This window comes from Nansenia antarctica (assembly GCF_963989245.1).
Source record: "Nansenia antarctica genome assembly, chromosome: 6".
NCBI lineage: Eukaryota > Metazoa > Chordata > Actinopteri > Argentiniformes > Microstomatidae > Nansenia > Nansenia antarctica.
In genome coordinates, this window is record NC_137676.1 from 53,113,146 (window position 1) to 53,126,390 (window position 13,245).

At 42.5% G+C, this 13,245-nt stretch overlaps 1 protein-coding gene across 1 annotated transcript in view; it reads right to left on the reverse strand.

Moving 5' to 3' along the window:
* LOC308159401 (cytochrome P450 4V2-like) overlaps positions 1-10,218 on the reverse strand; it is a 22,232-nt gene extending 12,014 nt beyond the window's left edge. The window contains exons 1-2 of the mRNA XM_080533182.1: positions 9,951-10,218; positions 8,720-8,832 (exon numbers count right to left, since the gene is read on the reverse strand). Coding sequence (XP_080389308.1) covers positions 8,720-8,832; positions 9,951-10,143 — 306 coding nt within the window. The 5' untranslated portion in view covers positions 10,144-10,218. The remainder of the gene's footprint in view (positions 1-8,719; positions 8,833-9,950) is intronic.
* Between the last annotated feature and the right edge of the window lie 3,027 nt (positions 10,219-13,245).

Here is a 13,245-nt window from a genome sequence, read left to right on the forward strand (position 1 = left end):
TTTTTGTTGTTGGACACACCTTCTCATTCAATGTGTTTCCTTTATTTTCATGACTATTTACATTGTAGATTCTCACTGAAGGCATCAAAACTATGAATGAACACATGTGGAATGATGTACTTAACAAAAAAGTGTGAAATAACTCTAAATATGTCTTATATTTTAGATTCCTCAAAGTAGTCACCCTTTGCTTTTTTGTTGTTAATACAATTTTAAAAAATGTTGTTAATAAAATATATTATAATAATATTAAATATATATATAATAACATATTATTATTAACACATATTATATGTAATATTATTATTATATATTTTATTAACAACAACAAAGCAAAGGGTGGCTACTTTGAGGAATCTAAAATATAAGACATATTTAGAGTTATTTCACACTTTATTGTTAAATACATAATTCCTATGTGTTCATTCATAGTTTTGATGCCTTCAGTGAGAATCTACAATGTACCAAATAGTCATGAAAATAAAGGAAACGCATTGAATGAGAAGGTGTGTCCAAACTTTTGGCCTGTACTGTATATCCTAAGGGGGAAATAATCCTACAGTGTTACAGATTTTCTCTATCGCTTTAACACGTTTTCGGAAAGCATAGCTCATTTTCTCTTCACTCTAAACACAAAAAAACCCTAAACTCCACAAATCACTTGCAAACACTGCATTCGAAATTATGTTATGTCTTCTCAAAATGAAATGTTGTCGTCAAATGACACACACACACGCACCATCAAATGAATAGACACTTATAAGAACCAATTGAACACTGATGTGCACAATGGAAAACACTATGATCAGAGGAAAACAGTACTATAATAATATTATCAGTAGGCCTTTTGCATTTTCACATGTTACACTACATATGTACAGTAGCCTGTTATATAAACTGTTATGTTTTCATACTCAAATATAAAACACACAAATACAAGAATAGAATGTTTTTTTATTCGGAAATACTGTACACATCTCAGCAAACAGTTGGATTTGTAAAATGTTCTTCATACAGAACAAACAATAGAAGAAACATCTTTTTCCTTCTGACTGGAAAGAAAAATAAAATTAGCCCGGTGGAAACGTATGTTCCCAGCTGATGACAACATACCTGGGCTGCTCTGGGCCATCCATCTGCTGGGCTGGGGTGAGGATATTGTGTTGTATGTCCACAAAAGCGATGAGACGGACACTATTAGGGGCCAAGGGTTGAATGGTGATGGAGGAGGTCTTGGTGATTTATCGCTGCTCACATGGTGATGTTCCCATGGCGATGTTCCCATGGTGATGTTCCCCCCTCACTGGCCAGGAACCTCAACAATGGCGCGCTGGCCGATGACGATCCTTCCCCGTTGCCATCCTCTTTGCGAGGTTGAAACCCACTTCATCAATGCGGTCAACCAAAGCGGCCCAAATGTCATCAGAGGCAATGGCTCTCCTAGGTCCTAGTCTTGGTTGTCCTCTTGCTCCTCCTCCTCCTCCTCCTCCTCCTCCTCCGACTCTCACCCCTCTCGCTCGACCTCTCTCTGCAAAGTTGGCATCCATTGTTCTCCAACACAGGAGAGCTCACCTTTTATTTCTAAAGCTCTGATTGCTCATTCAAAAGCAATAGGTGTTTGCTGTTTGCCCAGATGAGGAGTGTGATTGTGTGATTGGTGGTTGGAGAGTTTTCCATGTGAACCCAAGAGATTTTATCAAGGACGATGGTGCCAAATGGAGAGAATTGTGTTTAGTCTTTTGTTAACTGTGTGGCTTAGAGCTGCAAAATGAGTGAAAAGCAGGAAATGTCTTTGTATTTCTGCAGAATTGGTGTGAAATAAGGTTTGGGTCATTGTGTCTCAAGTTCCGAGAAAAACTGTAGTACACTGGAAAAAGATATTGTTGTCTAGGTAAAGCCAAGACTGAATTGCAAAATGATAATGTACCTGTGTTTGGTGTGACGGGACTGAAAAAGAGTGAATAATTACTGTATATAGACACTCACTAGGAACACAGTAGTAATACTGGGTAGGGCCTCCCTTTGCTCTCAAAACATCCTCAATTCAAGTGGAAGAACACCCCCCACACCTGACCCGACCTGACACACACACACACACACACACACACACACACACACACACACACACACACTCTCCTCATCCACCTTTCTTTCCCTCACACTATCACAGGCCACAATACACACAAATACCGTCACACACTTTTTTTTTTTACACATACTAACTCACTCTGAATATTTGGGGTTAATGACCGTTTACGGCTCTTGAAGAGCGATCGAAGGCAATGCGTCGACAGAGCTTTATCTTCATCAGTACTGTCAACAACACAGGATAGGTCAGTCAGATATGATATACTGCCTGTTTGATCCCGTCGACAACAAAGACCAGGACCTCGAAACGTGGCTGTTGATTGGGACATTTCGAAGCAACTATTAGGGGCCAAGGGTTGAATGGTGATGGAGGAGGTCTTGGTGATTTATCGCTGCTCACATGGTGATGTTCCCATGGCGATGTTCCCATGGTGATGTTCCCCCCTCACTGGCCAGGAACCTCAACAATGGCGCGCTGGCCGATGACGTTCCTTCCCTGTTGCCGTCCTCTTTGCGAGGTTGAAACCCACTTCATCAATGCGGTCAACCAAAGCGGCCCAAATGTCATCAGAGGCAATGGCTCTCCTCGGTCCTAGTCTTGGTTGTCCTCTTGCTCCTCGTCCTCCTCCTCCTCCTCCTCCGACTCTCACCCCTCTGGCTCTGCCTCTCTCTGCAAAGTTGGCATCCATTGTTCTCCAACACAGGAGAGCTCACCTTTTATTGCTAAAGCTATGATCGCTCATTCAAAAGCAATAGGTGTTTGCCCAGATGAGGAGTGTGATTGTGTGATTGGTGGTTGGAGTGTTTTCCATGTGAACCCAAGAGATTTTATCAAGGACGATGGTGCCAAATGGAGAGAATTGTGTTTAGTGTTTTGTTAACTGTGTGGCTTAGAGCTGCAAAATGAGTGAAAAGCAGGAAATGTCTTTGTATTTCTGCAGAATTGGTGTGAAATAAGGTTTGGGTCATTGTGTCTCAAGTTCCGAGAAAAACTGTAGTACACTGGAAAAATATATTGTTGTCTAGGTAAAGCCAAGACTGAATTGCAAAGTGATAATGTACCTGTGTTTGGTGTGACAGGACTGAAAAAGAGTGAATAATTACTGTATATAGACACTCACTGGACACTTTATTAGGAACACAGTAGTAATACTGGGTAGGGCCTCCCTTTGCTCTCAAAACAGCCTCAATTCAAGTGGAAGAACACCCCCCACACCTGACCCGACCTGACACACACACACACACACACACACACTCTCCTCATCCACCTTTCTTTCCCTCACACTATCACAGGCCACAATACACACAAATACCGTCACACACTTTTTTTTTTACACACACTAACTCACTCTGAATATTTGGGGTTAATGACCGTTTACGGCTCTTGAAGAGCGATCGAAGGCAATGCGTCGACAGAGCTTTATCTTCATCAGTACTGTCAACAACACAGGATAGGTCAGTCAGATATGATATACTGCCTGTTTGATCCCGTCAACAACAAAGACCAGGACCTGGAAACGTGGCTGTTGATTAGGACATTTCGAAGCAACAGACCGTAGCAGGGTTATCGGGGTTATACAAGAGTCTCCAGTGAGAGGCAGTGACCTGGTGTGCACTGCCAAACTCTGACTCACCGGATAATGCTGTTGCATAATGCTGTATGCAGCTGTTCTGAGGACAGTCTCTGTCCTTAAACAACACAGTCAAACCACTATGTGTGGGTGTGTGTTTGTGTGTGTGTGTGTGTGTGTGTGTGTGTGTGTGTGTGCGCGCGCGCGCGTGCATGCGTGTGTTAAGACGTTCTGGGGACAAAGTCTGTCTTTAAGATGTGTGAGAAGATGATTCACTTACTTAGACAAAAAGTCGTCGCTTTGGAATAAGTTGTCTGCTAAACACTAGACAAGGTGTTTCAAGTTAGTCAGGGGTGTTCCGTCACGTCATTATATCATCTATACATAGTTTCAGCCAGACAATTCGTGAGCTTAGAATGATAAGGTTCTATCTCCGTTTAGGGTAGTTCAGAGATATTGAGCGTCAACGTTTTTACATTCCATTATGTTTTGTGAGATGGAACCTTTGTATTTTATTAATTACCAACTAAAAAATGTCAACGTTTTAAAAATAACACCACACAGGCATTAATAAACACCTAATGCAGGGGTCGGCAATAGGCGACCCGTGGGCCATTGCTGGCCCATCACCAATAATATTTGGCCCAGCAGATTATTTTGAAAATCCACTTTTTTTTCTTTTTTTACAATATCGGACTGACAGTCCCACATATAGCGCCTATAATGTCCGAATAGAGAATCGACCTCCACCTGAATAATGCTTATTGTACTTGTATCCATGTTGAGAGTGAATGACACAGGGACAGACAATCAGGCAGCGAAGCGCAAGGTGAATCATAAGTAGGTGGACAACGCGTGGTGCTGAAATAGCCGACATGCGGTGTGTGGTTTGAAAAAAATAACACGAGCTCAGTAAACCATTCAAACGTAATGTTTACGTATATGTGACTGCAACACACATATGAACAGTAACAAAGCAAATTCTGTTTAATTTTCTGAAAAACATTGACAACAAAATCGGCGCAAACAAAAAGCATCTCCCATCGGTTAGTATTTGCTTGATATCTGGTGATATGGACGTCACTTTAATCCGCAGGCCGTTCTCAAGGTTTTTATGCATCGATCGTCTTTATCACAATCATTGACGAAAAGGACGACTCGCATGTATAGAAAGGGAACATTGTGAGCACGTAAAATGTGAGTCTCACAACATTGATGAAACCAGGTAGGATGAACGTATAGTTCGCTGTCCATTTCTCTTTAAATGCCCTGTTTTCACCGTCAACTTTCCTCTTTAGACTTTGGAGAGTGACCAGTCCCTGTCCCAGGCCACCATCCCACCCTGCCTGAAAACCTCAACTATCATCCCAGTCCCGAAGAAAAGCACGGTGAGCTGCCTAAACGACTACCGCCCGGTGGCACTCACACCAATCATCATGAAGTGCTTCGAGAAACTAGTCCGGGCCCACATAGTCACACGCCTCCCGCCCAACCTGGATCCATACCAGTTCGCCTACAGAGCCCACAGGTCCACAGAGGACGCCATCGCGACGACTCTCCACTCCACTCTATCCCACCTGGAGAGGGGAAACAGCTACGCGAGACTGCTCTTTGTGGACTTCAGCTCTGCCTTCAACACCATCCTTCCAGACAGGCTAGTGACCAAACTACTAGACTTGGGACTATCACACTCTATATGTGCATGGATCAAGGACTTCCTGTCTGACCGCCCCCAGAGGGTGCGGGTGGGCTCCCACACCTCCACAGCCCACAGACTCAGCACTGGGTCCCCCCAGGGCTGCGTGCTAAGCCCCATCCTCTACAACCTCTACACCTACGACTTCACCCCCGTCCACCCCAGCAACTCCATCGTAAAGTTTGCAGACGACACCACCGTGGTGGGCTGCATCTCGGGGGGGGACGAGGCGGCGTACAGGGATGAGGTAGAGCAGCTGAGCAAGCTGTGCAAGGTTAACAACCTGCTGCTGAACCAGTCAAAGACCCAGGAAATCATCGTGGACTTCAGGAGGAAAAAATCTGAGGTCCAGCCCCTGCTCATCGACGGAGGGAGCGTGGAGAGAGTCTCAACCCTCCGATTCCTGGGGGTGCACATACAGGATGACCTGTCCTGGAAGAACAACACAGCAGCCATCATCAAGAAGGCACAACAGCGGCTCTTCTTCCTGAGAGTCCTCAGGAAAGACCGCACCAGACAGGAGATACTGGTGGCCTTCTACCGCTGCGCAGTGGAGAGCATCCTCACCTACTGCATCTGCAACTGGTTCTCCAGCTGCACAGCCGCAGAGAGGAATGCGCTACAGAGAGTCGTGAGAACGGCCCAGAAGATCACCGGCGCCCCCCTCCCCTCTCTGGAAGAGCTGTACAACACACGCTGCCTCAGGAAGGCCTCCAAGATCTCCAGAGACCCATCCCACCCTGGGTACGAACACTTTGCTCGGCTGCCCTCGAACAGGCGGTACAGGACCATGTTCGCAAGGACAAACAGACTGAAGCTCAGCTTCTACCCCAGGGCCATCCAGGCCCTGAACACAGCAAAGACCTAGGTTCTGGGCCCTGGACAGTCTGGACGGATTGATGGCAGCTGCTGGATTGAAAAATCAGGTGTAGTGCTGAGGCACAAATGTGTACATTTCAAGCCTGCAAACTGCGACACTTTAAATGAATGTGCAATAACACTATGTGCAATATGACAACCCTAGGGTACATAAGGTTGCAGAGAAATAGGAAATGTTAGAATAGGTATAGCATAGCATAGAGTACAGCACAGTGTTTTATTTGTACAGTATAGTATAGTGGATAATGTACATAGCCTTTATTTATGTAAACCAGCTCCTTTCCCTTCTTGTTTTTTTTTTGTTTTCTTTCCTAGCACCAGGGGAGCCCCCCCTCCCAAATTGTGTTGTTTGGTACCTGTACTATATCAATGACAATAAAGACCATTCATTCATTCATTCATTCATTCATTCATTCATTATGTTTCTCTTGCTAGCTAGCAGGTTAAATGTTTAGCTTACTTCACCCGACACGCAAACAACCAATCCAATAATAATGTGACCTTGTCTGGGAGGAGGGGGGAATAATTATCAGAACAAAAGTATGTTAAATAATTATTAAAATAAGTTAGGCTGCGCTACATCGTCAGTCCACACATTTATTATTCAAAAATATGGAAAAGGGTGAAACTACGTTTCAACGTTGTTGAGAATCATCAACACAAACTCACTAGTCAAGCCAAAATACTGCAACGTAATGGATTGGACTGCTATCTAGTTAACTATAACACTACTTTACATTGTTAGCAGGCTCACAAAACAAGCTGTGTTAGTTGACTAGCGATGTGTACATTTTTCGAAAGAAAAGTCAAAGCATTAGAACGTGTCACATTTTTTAACAATCAATTACTTAAACTAGCCTTTGATTATGTTCGGGCCCGCCATCTAGTGGCTCAAAAATGTTTTGGCCTAATGGATCAGATTATGTAAAGAAATTCAATTTTGAACAGAAATGGAGATAGAACCTTATAATTCTAACGTCACGAATTGCTGTTATCATTACAGCAGAAAATACAGTGTATGTCTTGATGGGAAACTCGCTAATGCATATGTTCCATAGAGCCCCACTTGTTTGCATTGCACTTGCCTCATTGCACCACTACACTGTAGCAGCAGGCCAAAGTCTGTGTTGATAAGGCTCATCTTGACTCTGAGACTGGGTGGTAAATACTATCTTGTTGACAGACAGCAGGCTTTCATCTCTGTTGTGTTACTAATACTTTGATGACGTCCACTTGCAATCGCACTGGTACATGATAATATTCATCTTAAGTGTCCACAACTCAAGACCTTTTTCCCAGACCTCTGCAGGCTTTTAGATCATTTCTCACAAACTGCAACCACCTGACCATCCCTTTTGAGGAATGCTTTGCTCCATGCAGTGAAGGGTCTGCAGTGTGGCTGGCGGCGACTCATTCACACCTACTTGGTGGTGTGTTCCTTATCAGAGGGACAGTTGTTTTGTGGGGTTTCTTAATGATGGTGAGCATTATTTGGTCATACACTGTAGAAGTCTGCTTTGGCCTGCCAAGTGTTTGCAGATTGCTGAGCTCACCAGTACTAGACAACGGCTTCCTTGACTGCCTTTCACACCTCGTTGTCCTCAAGGCAAATGCAAAGCCTAGAATCGATACCAGACATTGATAGCTCTCTTACGCCGTGCTAATTATGTGACAGACCACATCTAACAAACCATGAACAACGTGTCAAGCCAATTGTCCCATGAAATAGGGGGTCTGTGTATAAAACGTGTTAGCATTTCTAAATGAAAAATAATCTCTTTTTTTGCTTGTTTATAAAGCTCTCACTGGCACAGCACCAGAATATCTGAAAGACCTTTTGTTAGCATATCAGCCCAATAGAGCTCTCAGGTCTTCTGACGCTGGTTGTCTCTGTACAAAAGAAGAGATTTGGTGAGGCTGCGTTCTCATTTTATGCACCCAGATTGTGGAATGCACTGCCAGTTTACATTAGGGATGCAACCTCAGCAAATATGTTCAAGTCAAGACCAGTCAAGACTTAAATATTGCCTTTAAATGACTAAATAATAATAATTAGTAATGATTATATAATGATTAAAGCACTTTGAGCTGCAACGTTTGCAGGAAAAGCACTATACAAATAAACGTTGTTATTATTATTATTATTATTATTATTATTATGAAACCAATATGTTCACAAATACCCTATAATAAAAGCTGAGAATCTCTACTTTCACCTCATAGTATTTTGTTGTATGAGTATAGAGCCAAAAGACGAACAAGATCAATGTCTCATTACTTACGTAGGGCGCTGTGTACAGTTCAACTGGTCTGCTATGAAAACCACTGAGAGACCATATTTGAAAAAAAATGTTTTAGTAAAATGTGGATTTAACACTTAATAAATAATAAACAAAAAAAAAGCACTTAGCAGCTTGAGCATTGTAAAGAGGCGGCTCTTTTAGTAGGTAAAAAGGCACGGCTGTTGTAGTGTTAAGGGGCGTACCTCGACGGTCTCTGCGTGGTAGAGAACCAGGCAGGGTAATGGTCCAACCCAGAGCTTGAACAGGGGGCAGTCCCGGTACTGGTTAGTGATGTCATGGATCTGACGGAAGAAATCTGAAAACAAGATGCTCAGAGTCACAATACTGGCACTTCAGATGACAAAACAGAATAACACTAATGCACAATCCTTCTAATGGTGCTGTATGTTTATGTCTCTAATGCACAATCCTTCAAACAGTGCTGTATGTTTATGTCTCTAATGCACAATCCTTCAAATGGTGCTGTATGTTTATGTCTCTAATGCACAATCCTTCTAATGGTGCTGTATGTTTATGTCTCTAATGCACAATCCTTCTAATGGTGCTGTATGTTTATGTCTCTAATGCACAATCCTTCAAACGGTGCTGTATGTTTCAGAATGTACTCTAGGAATCAGAATGTACTCTAGGAATCAGAATGTACTCTAGCAGGGTATATACAGGAATCTGGAGGTTAATTTCAATACCTTTCTAAGACTTTTTAAAGACCGTGTCAATATTTTTCCAGACCTCACCGCCACTTCGAGCTGTAACCGTTGACATCAGTGACACCTTTAACATAACAGTTTTAGTTTGCGATAGACTAGACCACTATTATACAACAGAATTTCCGGTTCATCTTTGTTTTTTAATAAAACGAATAAATTCACAAACTTTTACTAAAAGTTGTTAGGACTCAAACTCTTTGGACAGAATCTAATTCAGAAAAATACCTACAAAATTCAAGACCTCATAAAATCGTGATAAGACTTTTTAATACTTTTTCCAAAATTGATTTATCAACTTTTAGTACTTTTCAAGACACCGCGGATACTCTGTCTAGGAATCAGAATGTACTCTAGGAATCAGTGGTAAACAAAGCTGTCTTCACACCTTCCTCCCCTCTCCTTTCTTCTTTTCTTTCAAGTTTTTAAGTTTCAAGTCTCCAGTTTTATCGCTACGTCACATTACACAAGTGTAAGAGAGTACAAGTCTTACCCTTCGGTTCCTGACATTGCAGCACAAGACAAAAAGGCGATAGGCAAAGATAAGTCAAGATAAAATCGAGTGACAACAGTACAAGAGACACACGTGAGACAACTGGCCGAGTGACAAGTTGTGGGAGACAATAAGAGACACATAAGACAGGATACAATTAGCAGTACAAATAGTCCAATGAAAACAAAACAGTAAAAGTAGAATGTCGTGTCTCACCTGCTGCGTTAGATTTGAACTGCAGTGCGTTCCCTATGATGGGGTAGGTCCCGTCTAGCTGCGGTATGGGCTTCATTACTCTCCAGTGGTGAAGGTGTTTACTCAGCAGCTGGTAGGTAGCGTAGACCACCACAGCCACCAGGACGCTCACTCCCAGGTACCCCACTGTGGAGGCTCCCAATACAGCAGGCATCTCTGCACAGCGGTGGGCCGTTGGCTCTGGAAGACTGTTAAGCAAACCCCAGAGAGGATATGAGAGAGTGAGCTCCACTGCTGGTGCTTTTAGACGACCCCATCTCATCCCACCTGGACTTTAATCTTGACCTGTTGTCCCACTTTGAGTTAGCCCCTGCCCACTTCTGCTGGACTGGCCTTGAATCAGGAATTCATGGTAGTAAAACCGTTTGCTGTTAATTATTGCACTTTGAGTGCCCCCCCCCCCCCACACACACACACACACACACACACACACACACACACACACACACACACACACACACACACACACACACACACACACACACACACCAAACCTATTCCCCAACACTGAACACAATTTATCAATGGTTCAATTTATTCTATGGTTATTGATTTTACATGAACATGTGATTGGCAATGTTAGAGCTTTTATTGATAATGGGTTAGGTGGCATTTGATAAAATGTCAGTCTTGTTTGTGCTAGATTAATAAACTATGATTAGTGATTAGCGAACTACTGTAGAAGAGTGATGGGTCAGCTCCATAGGGAGGTGCATGACATTTAATGAAATGTATTTGCTTATGTCAATCTGTCAAATCTGATAAACATTTGAGGGGCGGCTGTGGCGCAGGGAGGTATAGCGTCTAATGATCGCAAGGTCGGTGGTTCAAACCCCGGCTGGCCACATGTTGAGATGTTTGTTTGTTTGTTTATTAGGACATTAGCTAGTCTTCCTGGGGTCCAAAACAAAAATCATATTTGAAAAATTCTCAACATTATATACATACAGACGATTGTAAACATTGTATACATACATGCATCATAATAACATCATCATGCATCATATTTTTAAATAAAAAATAAAATAATTAATTAAAAACCAAAGAAAATCTATTAAAATACAACAGATCAGCAAACGATATAAATCATCTACTGTTCATTCAGTTAATTGTATTAAGTTGCTCTTTTATTGTTTTCTTCAAAGTGCATCTAGAATTAGTTTTACTAACATGCTTGGGTAATGAGTTCCATCCTGTAATGGCTCTGTAAATTACAGAGCATTAATTAAATTACAGAGCATTAATTAAATGACAGAGGTGTCCTTGGTTGCCCAAGAAGCAGGGGGCCTCCAAACAAGGCATCATTGTCCCTGCAGGAGGTTGCTATGCCACCAGTGTCAGTGCTGAGACCATGCAGCCAATGAGGACAGTCAGTCTGTTTATTTCTTCAGTGACAACAGGGACATTTGGCCCAACAAGAAAAAAAGCCCAATTGGATACCATTTGGAGGTGTTCAGGGCTGAAAACAGTATTAAAAGTGTTAAAGGTTCGAACATACAGATAGAGGAAACACATCAGCCATAATTCATAAGCTTCAAGAACACGCATGCAAAACCCGTTGCAGTTGAGTCAAACAACCACTAGAGGTCAGCAGGACACAAACAATAACAAGACAACAGTTCTAACAGTAATAATATAATTATATATATATAAACCCCTCAAAAAAAGTTCGGAAACGTTATTTTGGTTGATTAATAATACCAATTGGTATTGTATTTTATATCGTTGGAAAGCCTTGCACTCTCCCACAGTAATAAGGAAAAAACAACACATATTGGCCATTTGTACACTTTATTAATTTTACACTGTCAGGGACCTCAGTATCGTGTGGAAGGTCCATACGCAGTCACAACAGCTTGGCGCCTCCTCCTCATGCTGGTCACCAGCCTGGTCACACACTGCTGTGGGACGGCATCCCATTCCTCAACTAGGATTTGCCGCAAGTCAGCCAACATGGTTGTGTTGGTCACTCTGGCACGTACAGCAAGCTGATCCCACATGTGTTCAATTGGGTTGAGGTCTGGACTCACGGCAGGCCATTCCACCCAGTGGAGCCCCTAGACTTTTGGGGGCCCTAAGCAAACAACATTATGGAGGCCCCTGGTAAGGGTCTTAGGCGGGTGACGATGTGGACATTTTTAAATGTATTTATTTCCCTGACACTAAAATATAATACGGTTTTACGAAGTTCGCGCATATGCGCGCGCTCGTGTGTGTGTAAGTAAAAAAACAGTCTGAAAGACTAGCGTCTCTTTTACAAAGGAGCCCTGGCCAAGACAGCCACAATACAACAATTACATTTGACATAATAAAAGCACATAAAAACATGCAAAGCACATTACATAAAAACAGTAAAAACAGTACATGACCACAGGTACAGTAGCACACCTAGTACACATTGCGACATACTGGACCACAAGTAGCATACAAATTACATGCAACATGGAGCATGTAAATGATGCATGTAAATGCATGTAAATGATGGATCTTATCATGAATAATTTTTAAAGGCTTTAGTATAGGCTACATGATGTATTAACTATTTGTATTTTGTACCCAGATGTCAAATAAATACGTAACAAATGAATAGTTAACTTTTAAAAAAAAAACTGCCCCGCTGAACCAATGAGAAGGACGGGGGGGCGGTGCTTCCCATCGGTCCGGCCTATCAGTGTCCTAGATTTGCCGCTCGCTCCGGGCGGCACATAGAATCCGTTCTTTGGATAAAGGTCTCCAGACGTTTGGAGCGAGAGCAAAGCGGAAGTGGAAACGGCTGGCACCGCGAGACTAGCCAGCTATCAATAAACTACAATTCATCAGAGCAATTGCGCGTCATCTCCCTGTCATCAGAATGATCACGCCCCTTTTTGGGTGATAGAAGGGGAGAAGTTTGACTGGCGGTCAATGGGAATTTCTGGTCTTCGCTACTTTAATCCGATAAAATAAAAAAACCGTAGTGCTTTTTAGATATTAGGAGCCCAAATCCGATGGCCAGTTAGGCAAACTATATTATAGTGTCGTTGCCGATCAATGATCGACGTCGTTATATAGAGAAAATAATGAAATAGCCTAGGGGTTGATTCATCAGAGCAGTCATACGTCATCTCCCTGTCATCAGGGATTTGTAGTTCTTCATTTGATTTGCCGTGTAAATCCCCAGACTGCCCAAATCCGATTGCCAGTCAGGCAAACAATTATATAGTGTCGTTGCCGATCAATGATCGACGTCGTTATATGGAGAACATTTATGAAATAG